General features: G+C 41.2%; 1 protein-coding gene across 5 annotated transcripts in view; it reads left to right on the top strand.

The window, feature by feature from the left end:
* The first annotated feature begins 1,865 nt into the window (after positions 1–1,865).
* Positions 1,866–16,468, top strand: part of LOC129822334 (paired box protein Pax-3-like) — a 34,101-nt gene continuing 19,498 nt past the window's right edge. For 2 of the 5 annotated variants that reach the window (XM_055880547.1, XM_055880548.1), the window contains exons 1-4: positions 1,866–2,396; positions 3,123–3,358; positions 3,609–3,666; positions 4,221–4,364. In XM_055880547.1, the coding sequence (XP_055736522.1) occupies positions 2,312–2,396; positions 3,123–3,358; positions 3,609–3,666; positions 4,221–4,364 (523 nt within the window). In that variant the 5' untranslated portion in view covers positions 1,866–2,311. Of the gene's footprint in view, positions 2,397–3,122; positions 3,359–3,608; positions 3,739–4,220; positions 4,365–16,468 lie in introns of all 5 variants that reach the window. The other 3 variants (XM_055880544.1, XM_055880546.1, XM_055880545.1) reach the window with 2 other exon arrangements.

Below are 16,468 nucleotides of genomic sequence, written 5' to 3'. Positions count from 1 at the left end.
CCAACTTTGTGGCATCAGTTTGGGGAAGGCCCTTTCCTGTTTCAGCATGAGATTGGTGTGAAAGAACTTGACTGGCCTGCACAGAACCCTGACCTCAACCCCATCAAACACCTTTGGGATGAATTGGAACGCCGACTGTGAGCTAGGCCTAATCGCCCAACATCAGTACCCAACCTCACTAATGCTCTTGTGGCTAAAAGGAGCAATGTTCCAACATCTAGTGGAAAGCCTTCCCAGAAGAGTGGAAGCTGTTATAGCAGCAAAGGGGGGACCAACTCTATATTAATGCCCATGATTTTGGAATGAGATGTTCGACGAGCAGGTGTCCAAATACTTATGGTCGTGTAGTGTATGTAGGGTTTAAAATGGTATGTGTATGTTTTATATTGAATTTGAAAATATCAGCCAAAAATAAAACAAGGCCATGGGATTAATGTGTGACAAAAAAATTACAGTTTACTACAAAATCATCCAAATACCTTTACCATTCAAAAGTGATTGGATCATTACTCTATATACTATTGGGACTAAATAAATTACATCTAAAAGCAAACATGCAGCTAACCAAGTAAAAATGAACTCCTTTAGATGGACAGTGGAGAGAAGTGGGGTTTTGTCTGAATTCAAAGGTGGGGAATGAACCTCTGCTCTTTTGATTGATAAGGAAGCTCTAAAGAGCATGGCTGCTTTCACTTCTTCTACGATGACCTGCACTGCAGCCAAACATTCAAAAGAAAACAGGCTATGTGCACACTGCCCACAAAATGAGGTGAAAACTGAGCGGCACTTCCTAACCTCCTGCCAAATGTATGACCATATTAGAGACACATATTTCCCTCAGATTACACAGACCCACAAAGAATTTGAAAACAAATCCAATTTTAATAAACTCCCATATCTATTGGGTGAAATAACACAGTGTGACATCACAGCAGCAAGAGTTGTGACCTGTTACCACAAGAACAGGGCAACCAGTGAAGAACTCTCTGTATGCACCATTGTAAATATACCCCATATTTATGTTTATTTATTTTCCCTTTTGTACTTGAACTATTTGTACATCATTATAACGCTGTACATAGACATAATATGACATTTTAAATGTCTCTATTTCTTTGAAACTCTTGTGATTGAAATGTTTACTGTTAATTTGTTACTGTTTATTTCACTTTTGTTTGTTATATTTCACTTGCTTTGGCAATGTAAACATATGTTTTCTATGCCAATAAAGCCCTTTGAATTGAATTGAGGAAGAAAGAGAGAGAGAGAAAGAGAGAGACTGCAATGCCCCTTCCTTGTGAGATTGCCTATAGGGATACTACGTGTCTTTAAAACTTGCAAGGCAAGTATAAATAAATGCCCAACAACACAATAGTTACGTCTGTCAGCAGAGCAGACGTTCTTTACCGCTTTCCTGGCGTCGTACCCTGCTGGGGCGCGAGTCCCGGTCAGACGGCTCTCCTATTGGTAGTGCGCAATCTAAAAGCGACAATAAATTCCTCGAGGTGCACTAACTTTTGCAGCGTTTGTGTTATCTTCAGGCCATAGAGTGAGAACAAATGGAAACATAGGCTCTACGAAAAAATACCTTCAATTAAACACTGTTGTATGTTGAGTGACTAATCAAAACGGCATTAAAAACATTAAAAACTACACGCATCTGTATATGTAATCGAACTTATGACCTGAGGTGATGTCACATCTGTCAAGAAGATGATTAAAGAAGCTTCCTCAGTCCTGTCCCAAGCAACGCCTCTGACAACAACTCTGAGGAAGAAAGTTTCCTGCACCGTCAGCCAATCATTACGCACGCCCAAGAGCCGGTCTCCCTCCTCTAAACCAATCACAGAGCCTGGATCACTGATGGCAAAGAAGTGCAGCACAACTAATAACTGTTCCTCTGGGTTTTGACCATCTTCCCTCACTCTGAACGTGTGTCAACAACAACAGCGACAACAACATCACTTGCATGATTATTGATGACATCGCAGATTCCCTCACGTATCCAAGTGCCTCTCGACTGTTGAAAGATCAACGCATAGGCGCACTCTTCAGAAGTCTACCTCAAGTTTTTCCTGGTTTGGTAACTTGGGCTCTTTTCTTCGGGAGGCGGGAGTGTTTTTTTTTTTTATCTCCCTGGACGCTGGTTCTTGTCTAGTCCAGTGGCTACCCTATCAAGGCTAACCTTCCACGAATTGGAATACAGGGCATTTTTACTCATAATTTCTCCCAGTGGTCAAGCTCCATCGTCGGCAGCTCCCGGTTCTCCTCTCTGGCGGGAGGTTAGTTGAAGGCGTAGGGTTGTGGAGGTATGACTGCGTTGGCAGGGGCAATACCAAGGATGATGCGCCCCATGCTGGCTCAGAACTACCCACACAGTGGCTTCCCACTGGAAGGTAAAATCAAAAGTCGAAACAACTTTTTGAGCACTGCTTGTGGGGAGATTTGGGCTTCGATGCGTAATAATTAAGGAGTGATTATTAATATAGGATATTCTGTAGCCTACTCCATAACCCCCTCCCCCCTAAACATAAACGTGGTCATATCCAATTGTAAAAACATTTTTTATAAAACTTTGGGATTGACACGCAAAATTGAGAAGTAACACAATTAAAATGTAATGTTCTTTTCATGTTTCATTTTTCAAAGTTATTTTCATTTCGGTTATCGGATGCAAAGCGGTTTGAACGGTTAACGTCATCTTTATCATCTGCTTTTTTTGTAGTCATTATTGACACCTTTTTATGTATCTATTTGTTTGCAGTGGACTATTAATTAAAGTATTAATTTAATAATCTCTTAATCTCTGAAAACAAATCATTTGTTTATTTACAGAAGATTTACAGGCTCATATAAGTAGGCTATACACCTCGCTATTTTAAATAATAAGATACAGCATCATTACTTAAAGCAACTTTTAAGGACTTTCATTGTTACCAAACCTTTCATTTTAAACGACTTTAAGTTTTTATTAGGCTATTATGTATTTTTAAAAATGTAGTAGTAGCCTTGTGGTGTTATTAGTAGCCTATGATGGAAATAATGTTAGTTGTTGTGTTGTAGGCCTACAGTTTATAACCATGAAGCCTTCTGGTGACCATTTTGTGTTTTCTTTTACTCAGTCTCAACCCCGTTAGGCCAAGGCAGAATGAACCAGCTCGGGGGAGTTTTCATAAATGGCAGACCTTTGCCCAACCATATCCGCCATAAGATCGTCGAAATGGCCCACCATGGCATCAGGCCATGCGTAATCTCCCGTCAGCTTCGCGTCTCTCACGGTTGCGTTTCCAAAATCCTCTGCCGGTACCAGGAGACCGGCTCCATCCGACCCGGGGCCATCGGAGGAAGCAAACCCAAGGTGAGGGAGCACGAGCAGTTCTATTGCTGGTGAAATTGTTGGGTTTTGTATTGTCATGCATTTTATTATTCTCTTAAAACTGTTTTCTCGAGGTATGACATGTTGGATTAAAATTTAACAAGCTACAGGTTGAGAAAGCATGTAAGAGGCCTATATTGTTTTGCTGAGTGTAAGTAGACAGTGTAAGGAGATATGAGCTGTTTATTATGCCTTAATTAATTAACGATGATATGATTTGTCGTTTCCTTAGCAGGGGACGACACCTGATGTTGAGAAGAGAATAGAGGAGTACAAGCGGGACAACCCGGGTATGTTTAGCTGGGAGATTCGGGATAAATTACTGATGGATGGGATATGTGACCGGAACACCGTTCCATCAGGTAAAAGGAAACATTTGCATTCTGTCATAATTGCTGCCCATTTCAATGGGCGCAATCTTCACCTGCAGCCATAGATTGTTCATCATCATCATGGTCATCATCATCACCGTCTTATTTATGATAATGGGACTAATGTATTTTCTTTCTCAATAACCACATTTTACCACAATAATAAACCGTTTACTCTCTGAAAACAAAAACGTTAACACCTGCTGAAAATTATGGCTGGGGGAAATAATAACTGTTATAATGTAATTGCCAAATTAATTTTAAGTTAAGATAAAATCATAAAAAAATATTGTAAAGTCAATCGATTTTTTTAATGGTGCATATGTTGATATCAAGTTAGATTTATTTGATGCTTTATCACGGTAGATTAGAAGAACAAATAAAAGCCAGTGAGTGCAGATTGTTGAACTTTTATTTAGACTTTTCCAGTTTATTATTTATTAATCAGTGCTCTGTAATTTCTTCTAACACAGTGAGCTCTATCAGTCGCATCATGAGGAGTAAATTCGGAGGGAAGGGAGATGACGATGATGATGAAGATGAAATCGAGAAAAAGGAATTAGAAGAACACGAACGGCGGGCCAAACACAGCATCGAGGGCATCTTAGGAGACCGATGTGAGTGCAATCATAAATAAATAATTTCCTCTCTTCTATAGGCAACTTGTGTGAGGCAGTTACTTGTTGCGTAAGGGGTAGGCCCTTCATACACAGAACTAAATGCTTCTGTGCACTTTCATGTTCTTTGAAACGGTGAGGAAACTTCTCGTTTATTCAAAACTAAACAAAGATGGACAGAAAAAGGTTTTCATCTTGTTTTGTGTAAGCTTCTTGGTTTTCTGACTCGGTGTTATAGGCTAGGCCTACATTTTCACAATGGGAGTCACCCCTCCTTACGGGTTGCCATTCATTTTTAGACTGCGAGGTAGATAGGCCTAGTCTGTCTTTAACTCTAAAACTGTTGTTGTTTCCGATGAAGTGAAAGCACAAGGAGAGTGTCTTCCTTGGTCAACAGTCATAAAGTGCACTGGATTGTTTTGAATTCTTATCGACCATATCTCTCCTGCTAATGCTTGTCCCATGAGGCGTTACGATAATTCAAACAGCAGGTGATAACTTTTGTGGTAAAGGGAGGATTGAAACTTTGTGTGTGTGTCTGTGTGTGTTAGAGAGAGAGAGAGAGAGATAATTTAAAACAATTAAGTGAACGAATGTGTAACCACGGGTGCTTGCACGAAGTGGGCAACCCCCACGATATTTGTTGCAGACAAACATTATAACGTTCAGGCCTCGAATCAGTCTGTGCATATTCTACTTCTGCTACATATTTGCATTTAATTGTTTATGGTAGGACACTTTGCTTATATATATAGGCTAGCCTTTACCTTGTAGGCTTATTGTAGGTACATGTTTACTTTTTATAATGTCTTTATCATACTAATAACGTTGTTATTAGGCCTATACATGCATTTTAATCGAGATGCACATACCCCCGTTGTAATGTTTGAGGAAATACCCCTCATCAAAAGTATATAAAAAAGAACCAAAAACTTTTTCAACCCCTAATTGCCAAGATGTATTTTAAACAAAGAAATCTCATAACATCCCATTTTACGGTTTCCTACAATTTATTATGAACGAATTCGCAGGCCTATTCCATCTCAACGCACCTGCTCTTTCCGCTCTACTGTAAAATGCAAGCACAGTAAAACAAATTATAGAAAAAGACAGGGAGTTGGAGGAGACAAAACGTCCCAAATGAGTTGATCAAACATTTGTATAACAGTTCCATCCCTCACAAAGCCAGGCCTCGAGCACACAATCGGACATTTGAGGATGAACTTGGGAGACAAAGGCGCGAGAGTCCATTGAGATTTACGCTTCGGTTACGCGTGGACAAAGCCTGGCTTCGCAGCAGCTTGGTCGCCATAAAAGAAGGCAACCTGTTTATAATTCAGTCAGAAAAGGAGAAGGAGCTTTGCAACAAAAGGCAGAGAAAATACATTATGAGACCGCAATGAAGGATGAATTATTCAGGTCCGCCAATAGCCGCTGCTCGGGCTAGGTCTAGAGACTGTTCACCATGGAGAAATGGCCGTTTTCACCTACAAAATGTTTCGTTTGGAGTCTTTTTAGGTCGTCTAAAAAAGCCGACTGCCATTCAGAACCTCTCAAGCCCTCTTTCACACACACACACACACACACACACACACACACACACACACACACACGCACACGCACACGCACACACACACACACACACACACACACACACACACACACACACACACACACACACACACACACACACACACACACACACACACACACACACACACACACACACACACACACACACACACAGTCTATAGGCCTAACTGATATTTAAACAACATGCTTTCAAATCAGCTTAATACGCTTATTTAATGGCGAGGTGAATTAAACTTCTTGATAATGTGTTACTTTTAATTTTGGACATACAGGGCATTGCGGACATAATGGTTTACGAAAAAACGAACTTTTTGGTTATTATGTGCGCTCAGATTATATTTTGTGCACACTCACATATTTTACACAACGTTTAAAAGTTACTAGTTTTTTGTTGATGTTTCGGGTTCACGCTTTCAACACTTTTATATTGGCCTTTTTAGTTAATGTCACTTAATAATGATTTAGGCATGTTACAAATTCCAATGCCCCAAGATAAGAAATTATAGTTTCTGTGTAGCAGCCTCATATGAACGGTTTTGACAAAATATTATATCTAATAAAATTACAAATATTTTCCAAAATATATGCATAGGCTACTTTATGGTTATTAATAATTTAAATCATAGGCCTAATATATAAATATTTATTTTTTATTTTTTAAGTACAAATTGTTGCACAATATATTTTCTTACCAATATAGGCCTGATGATATACATGTACAATTGGCTAGTAACATGTCCCTGTGCATGGTCTATTATTAAGTCTTTGATGCCCTATTCTTTCCCTTTTAAACATTAATAATGTCTTCTAAATGATTTGATATTGTGCTATGTCACATTTAATGATCGAGGGAGTGTATTAAGGACTCCTTTGGTGAATGGGGACCAATGTTCTCCCCCGAGAGGCGCGCTTGGCCTCGAGCGGCGGTCACAATGGAACTCGCCACTCGTCATGCGCACTGCTGCAATACTCACCCATCATGCTCTCACCCCTTGCGCTCTCAAAATCTCTTCAAGCGGATTAAATTGAGCCTTTTATTTCATTTTACTTTCATCCAGAGAGCGAACCCGCCCCTCTCCCTCGGTTTCCTTCTCTTACTCTCCATGCCTGCGGCGCACATTCGTTTAATATCTATGGTTCATCTTCAGGAGTGCAACCGCTAACAAAAGGAAGTCAGTTTGTTGTAGAAAGGTCCCTAAAATTAAATTATCCGTTAAATCATTGACCCATCTGATATTTGTCTTTATTTGGTTGCCAATACATGTCACATTGTTTTATTAATTACAAAATGAAGGGTATAAACTAATATTAATAAGCCTAAAATAGTATCCGTTTCCTTAGAAAGGTTGTGCTGTGTCCACGTGCTCATTCGGGCTCGCTTTACCTCAGTCAGTTTACTATCCTATTTCCATTCGTATCGGTCAAGTGTACATTTTACCCTAAGGGCTAACTAAAAATGTAAATGACCTTTGCCACGACAATGCTTTGACTTGAAACGGGCACAGTTAATTTTAGCACTAATATCAGATAACCCAAACTAATGCATGGTTTATGCTATTATGCGTAGGTAATGAGAGTTGAAATGAGCGCACACTTCAAATTGGTTGGTGTTTGGTCCTGAGGACTAAGCTATTGTGGCGCTCTAGAGATTGCCTTGTATGGGTAGAGTGACGCCAGTAACGCCAAATCTCGACTTTTTTTTAACGATTTGTAGTTTTTTCGAGACCTGTGGCGTCCACTATTTTCGTGCGTTTTTTCTGTCTGGTCTCATTTGGAATGCTGTTTTTACAGCCGCAATTACAATCTGAAAATTACTTTTTTTTCCAGCTTAACGGGTCAAACATTGATGAAGTCGATGTTTGTTGAGACCATTGTTGTGCGAGGGTCGTTCAGAATTCATTGTCGTTTCTCTTAAGCGTCCACATCAAAGGCGGCTTGTTTGGATTTATTTGTCTGGGGAAAAAGACAACTGAAATGTATTTCGGAAATTTCAAGCTCGCTCAATTGCAGCTTCGTGCACCACAGTGCCTAAAATGATGCGCAAGTATATCCTCACGTGCCAAATGTGTTTGGAAAAAAGGCTGGTGCATTTGGTTAAGTAGACAGTAGGGCAGGCTATCTTTCTCAATTCATGTGTCAGAGAAAATACTTTCAACTTAGAATTACAATAGTTGAACACATTATGCCACTCTTAAGAAAATACTTTTCCAAATGTCCAGTCAGTGATCCAGTCTCACTAAATGCCTCCTGTGCATATTTTCTATTTTGGCACAGTTCCTGCATAACCATTAGCAGGGGGTTCAATATAGTATTTTCTCTGCCTTCCAGAATCTAAATGGCTAACATTGAGTTAATTAACCCTAGAAATGGAGCTAATGATTGATAATGTACAAGAATGACCCTCTCTCCTCCTCTCTCATATTTCCAGTGTATCTTCTTAACCTTACTTGGCCAATTAAAATTTCCCTGAATAACACTGATGATACATACAGAGGAGCCTTGTTGGCCCAGCACATTTCCATTTATACTCGGACACACACAAAATTCCCCATCTGAAAGACAAACAGTCAAAGAGGGATAACTTTATTTTGTGAAAGGGACTCCTGGAAAGGGCTAATTGAATAAGTCTGGGATCTTTGAAAACCTGCCATGGTGAGCGCAGTCATCGTGTCATAATTAGGTTTATTGAGGCGCATTCCGCCAATCTGCTGCCATTCTCCCAGCCTCATTGTGCCCAGATCCAGGCCATAGCTGCAGGACAAAGGGGAATCAAGAGCTGACAATACATGAAAGAGCCAAAAGATTTAGCTGCTTTTGTAACAGAAACTGAGCAGGACTTTTGTTTGTGTAAATAAAGTTGACGAACTACCCACTACTCAGGCTGGAGCATCTATACAATTTAATGTGGCCACACACCGGATTAGTGCCAGGAGGAGAGGGAGAGAGGAGGAGAGGGAGAAGGGGGGGAGGGGGGGAGGGGGGGGGGTGCTGGAAAGAGAGTGAATGGGGAAGAGAGAAGGGAGGGGGGTAAAAGAAAATTGTTTGAGAGAGTATTAGGGGCTAGGTTTGTGTATTTAGTGTGTGAGTGTTTGCAGATTTATGTTCTGCATGGCTTCTGATGTTGGATTTGTGATGTTCATCGTTGTCTTACAGTGCCACTGGAAGAGGATTTGCTAAGAGGCATTGAAGTTGGAAACACAATACACACTATACTGTAGCATAGATCCATGGTCAAGTTCCCATATCACATTCTCATATACATCACCATGTTCCAGGTCTTATGTTTTAAGGTGTTAAAGGTGCTCCCTACTGAAAATCAGTTATCTTCATGGATTCAGTTACACTCCGAAGGCACATTCCAAATAATGGCTGATGCACGCATTTGCTCCCAAGTGGCGCAGCGGTCTAAGGCACTGCATCTCAGTGCAAGAGGCATCACTACAGTCCCTGGTTCGAATCCAGGCTGTATCACATCCAGTTGTGATTGGGAGTCCCATAGGGCGGCGCACAATTGGTCCAGCGTCATCTGGGTTTGGCTGGGGTAGGCCGTCGTTGTAAATAAGAATTTGTTCTTAACTGACTTGCCTAGTTAAATAAAGGTTCAATGTCACTGAATCTTTCACACAAGTCATGCGTTGATATTTTTGTGTGAAAGTTTGAGTTGTATGTGCAGTTAGGGAACAGAAGAATTAGACTATATGGAAACTCAGTAAGATGACTTGATGGATTCCACTCATGGCACATTCCATGTATACTCTTAAATAGACTTCATACTTTAGTTCTTCTCTCTTTAGTTTTTTCACCTTGTTAACACGATCTCACAATTAAAATATCCAGCAGCAGATGATTCATACCAAGGGTGCAACTTTGGTTTTAGAAGTGGGGGGTGGGGGGGGGGGGGGGGGGGGGGCATAATATACAGTACCAGTCAAAAGTTTGGACACACCTATTCATTCCAGGGGTTTTCTTTATTTTTTAAAACTATTTTCTACATTGTAGAATAATAGTGAAGACATCAACACTATGAAATAACACATATAGAATCATGTAGTAACCAAAAAAGTGTTAAACAAATATATTTCAATTAACAGGTGTGCCTTGTTAAAAGTTAATTTGTGGAATTTCTTTCCTTCTTAATGCGTTTGAGCCAATCAGTTGTGTTGTGACAAGGTAGAGGTGGTATACAGAAGATAGCCCTATTTGGTAAAAGACCAAGTCCATATTATGGCAAGAACCGCTCAAATAAACAAAGAGAAACGACAGTCCATCATTACTTTAAGACATGGTCAGTCAATCTGGAAAATTTCAAGAACTTTGAAAGTTTCTTCAAGTGCAGTCGCAAAATCCATCAAGCGATATGATGAAACTGACTCTCATGAGGACCGCCACAGGAAAGGATATAGAGTTAGACTGAGGTTATATAGAGCTAGACTGAGGTGATATACAGTTAGACTGAGGTTATATAGAGCTAGACTGAAGTGATATACAGTTAGACTGAGGTTATATAGAGTTAGACTGAGGTGATATAGAGTTAGACTGGGTCTATATAGAGCTAGACTGAGGTGATATACAGTTAGACTGAGGTTATATAGAGTTAGACTGAGGTTATATAGAGTTAGACTGAGGTGATATAGAGCTAGACTGAGGCTGTATAGAGTTAGACTGAGGCTGTATAGAGTTAGACTGAGGTGATATAGAGTTAGACTGGGTCTATATAGAGCTAGACTGAGGTGATATACAGTTAGACTGAGGTGATATAGAGTTAGACTGAGGTTATATAGAGCTAGACTGAGGTGATATAGAGTTAGACTGAGGTGAAATAGAGTTAGACTGAGGTTATATAGAGTTAGACTGAGGTTATATAGAGTTAGACTGAGGCTGTATAGAGTTAGACTGAGGTGATATAGAGCTAGACTGAGGTGATATAGAGTTAGACTGAGGTGATATAGAGTTAGACTGAGGTGATATAGAGTTAGACTGAGGCTGTATAGAGTTAGACTGAGGTTATATAGAGTTAGACTGAGGCTGTATAGAGTTAGACTGAGGTGATATAGAGTTAGACTGAGGTGATATAGAGTTAGACTGAGGTTATATAGAGTTAGACTGAGGTTATATAGAGTTAGACTGAGGTGATATAGAGTTAGACTGAGGTGATATAGAGTTAGACTGAGGTGATATAGAGTTAGACTGAGGCTGTATAGAGTTAGACTGAGGTGATATAGAGTTAGACTGAGGTTATATAGAGTTAGACTGAGGCTGTATAGAGTTAGACTGAGGTGATATAGAGTTAGACTGAGGTGATATAGAGTTAGACTGACGTTATATAGAGTTAGACTGAGGTTATATTGAGTTAGACTGAGGTTATATAGAGCTAGACTGAGGTTATATAGAGTTAGACTGAGGCTGTATAGAGTTAGACTGAGGTGATATAGAGTTAGACTGAGGTTATATAGAGTTAGACTGAGGTGATATAGAGTTAGACTGAGGTGATATAGAGCTAGACTGAGGTGATATAGAGTTAGACTGAGGTTATATAGAGTTAGACTGAGGCTGTATAGAGTTAGACTGAGGTGATATAGAGTTAGACTGAGGTGATATAGAGTTAGACTGACGTTATATAGAGCTAGACTGAGGTGATATAGAGTTAGACTGAGGTGATATAGAGTTAGACTGAGGTTATATAGAGTTAGACTGAGGTGATATAGAGCTAGACTGAGGTGATATAGAGTTAGACTGAGGTGATATAGAGTTAGACTGAGGCTGTATAGAGTTAGACTGAGGTGATATAGAGTTAGACTGAGGTTATATAGAGTTAGACTGAGGCTGTATAGAGTTAGACTGAGGTGATATAGAGTTAGACTGAGGTGATATAGAGTTAGACTGACGTTATATAGAGCTAGACTGAGGTGATATAGAGTTAGACTGAGGTGATATAGAGTTAGACTGAGGTTATATAGAGTTAGACTGAGGTGATATAGAGCTAGACTGAGGTCATATCTAGTTAGACTGAGGTTATATAGAGTTAGACTGAGGCTGTATAGAGTTAGACTGAGGTGATATAGAGTTAGACTGAGGCTGTATAGAGTTAGACTGAGGCTGTATAGAGTTAGACTGAGGTGATATAGAGTTAGACTGAGGTTATATAGAGTTAGACTGAGGTTATATTGAGTTAGACTGATGTTATATAGAGCTAGACTGAGGTTATATAGAGTTAGACTGAGGCTGTATAGAGTTAGACTGAGGTGATATAGAGTTAGACTGAGGTTATATAGAGTTAGACTGAGGTGATATAGAGTTAGACTGAGGTGATATAGAGCTAGACTGAGGTGATATAGAGTTAGACTGAGGTTATATAGAGTTAGACTGAGGCTGTATAGAGTTAGACTGAGGTGATATAGAGTTAGACTGAGGTTATATAGAGTTCGACTGAGGTGATATAGAGTTAGACTGAGGTGATATAGAGTTAGACTGAGGTTATATTGAGTTAGACTGAGGTTATATAGAGTTAGACTGAGGTGATATAGAGCTAGACTGAGGTGATATAGAGTTAGACTGAGGTTATATAGAGTTAGACTGAGGTGATATAGAGCTAGACTGAGGTGATATAGAGTTAGACTGAGGTGATATAGAGTTAGACTGAGGTTATATAGAGCTAGACTGAGGCTGTATAGAGTTAGACTGAGGCTGTATAGAGTCAGACTCAGACTATACAAAGTTTGACTGAGGCTATATAGAGCAAAATGGCAACTGCCCTAAATAACATGACCATCCGAAGACTGATATTCCCTGTCAGTCTGAGGAATGTGTCACTCAGTGTGTCCCTGGGCACGAGGGCACAGGGGGCAAGGGGGAGCACCAAATCACTCTCACTAAACCTCGCCTCGGGCTCTCTCTGTTCTTCTCCTCTCCTCCTCTCCTCTCCTCTCCTCCCCTGCTCCTCCGCCTCGCATAATTTTTTTAATAATGCCGTGCATGATGACAATCCAAGCATAAAAACATAGTTATCTGCAGATGAATGGGGGCTCTATGCTTCATTAAAGCCTCTTTCTCCTTTCACACCCCTATTGTGACCCTCTGATATCAATTCAAAGGGCAATTAATGAATGCAGGCCAACTTTGAAGTGGGGGCGATTGGTTCGGGGCTCGGGGCTTCCTCCTTCAGCCCCTTCAACCTCTCGCACACCCCCTTCACCCGTGATGGACTTGCCACATTCAGCCGAGTGCTCCAAAAGACGGTTTGAAGAGAGTGAAAGAGTGAAAAGGCCTGCGAAGGTCAAGGAGAATGGATGCCATAGAATATGGCCTCTCTTTATCTCATGGAAGTATCCACCAAACACAACGGCTAGAGAAAAAGAGAGAGAGAAGGAAGGGGGTGAGAGGTTGTTTTTACAAGTGTGTGTGAGTGTGTGTGCATGTGCAGAGGAGGGATTGGGGGTGTCAAAGCTGTGGAACACAGGGAAAAGGCAACTGAATGCAGTGGTTGAACAAGGAAAGGCAGACAGGGAGTTGTTAATCACTTGACTGAGGTAAGGGCATAAGGCTCTGGACAGGGCAGGGGTAGGGATATAAGGCTCTGGACAGGGCAGGGGTAGGGATATAAGGCTCTGGACAGGGCAGGGGTAGGGATATAAGGCTCTGGACAGGGCAGGGTTAGGGATATAAGGCTCTAGACAGGGCTGGGGTAGGGATATAAGGCTCTGGGCAGGGCAGGGGTAGGGATATAAGGCTCTAGACAGGGCAGGGGTAGGGATATAAGGCTCTGGACAGGGCAGGGGTAGGGATATAAGGCTCTAGACAGGGCAGTGCAAACTGGGAGGGAGAGAGTTAACTTTGCTCTCAATAGTAGAACCTAGAAATGGCAATATACGTTTTCTTTTTATTGTAAGGAACTATAACTTGTTGTTACTATACTATTACCATGTTATTAATATTTAATTACATGCCATAGTGTAAAATGCTACCAACAGTCAAAGATGACAAGAGCTTAGCTGTTTTTGACCTTTTAAAATTGAAGGGACTTCGTAAAAGAGAGTCACATTGAGTTAACTCCCCAGTGGTCAGTCAATGCCTAGCTCTCTTTTCCTCTCAGATCAGGCTAAGTGGGGTCAGATGTCAATGTAAGGTCATTCTCCATCATCCCTACAGGAAACAGGGTTACAATCATGCTTGGGTCAACATGACAGGTAACAGCTTCCTGTTATCCCACCACAGCACAGACTCTCATAACTCTCATTGCTGTCTAAAGGTTTTCTCTCTAGAGGTTTTCTCTCTAGAGTTTTTCTGTCTAGATGTTTTCTCTCTAGAGATTTTCTGTCTAGTGGTTTTCTCTCTAGAGGTTTTCTGTCTAGATGTTTTCTCTCTAGAGGTTTTCTCTCTAGAGGTTTTCTGTCTAGAGGTTTTCTCTCCAGAGGTTTTCTCTCTAGAGGTTTTCTCTCTAGGTTTTCTCTCTAGAGATTTTCTGTCTAGATGTTTTCTCTCTAGAGATTTTCTGTCTAGAGGTTTTCTCTCTAGAGACTTTCTGTCTAGAGGTTTACTCACTAGAGATTTACTCTCTAGAGGTTTTCTGTCTAGAGGTTTTCTGTCTAGAGGTTTTTATTGTTTGAGGAGAGCTTGGTCGCTTTGTCTTATTCAGTCTTTCTTTTCTTGAAGCTTGATGAGGTTATGACTTAATAGTTACTCTTACTCTCTCACCACATCATCTCTTTCTCAAGCACATACACACACACACACACACACACACACACACACACACACACACACACACACACACACACACACACACACACACACACACACACACACACACACACACACACACACACACACACACACACTCGTTGACAGTGCAGACAAACACACAGCGCTCTTCACACACTCTCAATTACAGGGCAGCTGTAGAGGTTGGGGCTCCTCCTTAGCAAGTCAAGTGAGCACCCCCCACCTTCTTTAACAACATGGTAGAGGCGCAGATGGGCCCATAAGCTGTCAGTTAACCATTATCCTTCAGTCCTTCAGGCATCTGCCCAGTCCTCTATGTACTGTTTAATGCAGTTGGGCAGTCACTTAGTCCCCTGGCCCCTGAAAAGGACCAGCGTCACTCCCCGCCCAAATAAATGCTTCATTTGTCTCCTCTGCCTTTTGTTTTGTTTCAGAGGGGGGCACATGTCACTGGCTCAGTTACCCTCTTCATTTACCAACCACCCCAAGAGAACTTCCATGGCAGTACCCGCCGTCCGACCAGTAACCCCCATGAGAAGGCTGTAAACAGAAACCCATATGGTCAGCCACCCCACACACCCACCCACCATGCCCAAAATTTAGCTCCATACACTCCATCTCTCTGCGGACATTTTAAAGCTTTTTTGTCCCCACTGCTAGTCCCCACAAAACCATGCTGTACGATTTCCAGGAGCACAGTCTGTTCCAGTTAAATCCTCTATTCTTTACCCTCCTCTGGAATGAAGGGTGTCTCTCAGGTTGTTTTGGCTCAGGCTGCTATGTGCTGTGTGCCTCTCAGGTTGTTTTGGCTCAGGCTGCTATGTGCTGTGTGCCTCTCAGGTTGTTTTGGCTCAGGCTGCTATGTGCTGTGTGCCTCTCAGGTTGTTTTGGCTCAGGCTGCTATGTGCTGTGTGCCTCTCAGGAATACAGTTTGGTTAAATTAAACAGTTTTCTTTTCTCTGCTACTCCCCTTCTCTCTCTGCGGCTTAAAGCAGCAATGCTCCAGCTCCCTGGCAGGCCCAAGCCAGGCTTCCTGAACGGGTCTCTGACATTCAGATACTGTAGCTTTACCCTTTTAAGGATTGCACTGTGTCTTTTGGGGTTTTACAAACTGGCAAGCCTACAGGTCCAATCCCACACATACTGTAAACCCACTCCACCCACAGCTGAGGTGAAGTGAAAATACATGGAAAAGTAAGTTTGAATGTTTAGCTAGAGTATGAATAAAACATTTTAAAATACAGTTTATGTATACATAAAGAGAGATATGTGGGATTGGGTGGATAATTGGATTGCAAAGGCTATTCAGCAGTGCCAAATAAAAGCAATGAGATCCATGGATAGGAGGCAGCGGGCGGCGCCTGGGACTAACGGGGCACTCAGAGACCACAGATTTACAGAACAGCTGTAAAGGATCTCATTTTCTCTCCCTTCCCTCAATTCACTGCTGTGTGCCGAGTTTACTAGCTCGGAAAAATAAGCACATTCATCCTGTTATACAATTTTTGTTTTGTTTTACATGGAACTATTCTTAACTCAGGAGTAATAATGACCAAAGTAGTATCAGGGGGAAATGGTCAACTCATTGCTGTTTGCTTAGGCTGTAAATATCTTGAATGGATTTTTTCATTGTACGCATTTGTTTGTGCGTCCAATGTGTGAAATAGAGAATATCTATGTCAAAATTAGAATGTGCTGAAAAGTACATGAGTTTATGTGTGTGAGTGTGAGTGAGTGAGTGTATGAGTGAGTGTGTGTGTGAGTGAGTGTGAGTATGTGTGATTGAGTGAGTA

This window comes from Salvelinus fontinalis, chromosome 24 (genome assembly GCF_029448725.1).
Source record: "Salvelinus fontinalis isolate EN_2023a chromosome 24, ASM2944872v1, whole genome shotgun sequence".
NCBI lineage: Eukaryota > Metazoa > Chordata > Actinopteri > Salmoniformes > Salmonidae > Salvelinus > Salvelinus fontinalis.
The sequence above is the reverse complement of the archived record's forward strand: the minus strand, read 5'-3'. Positions and strand labels throughout refer to the sequence as shown.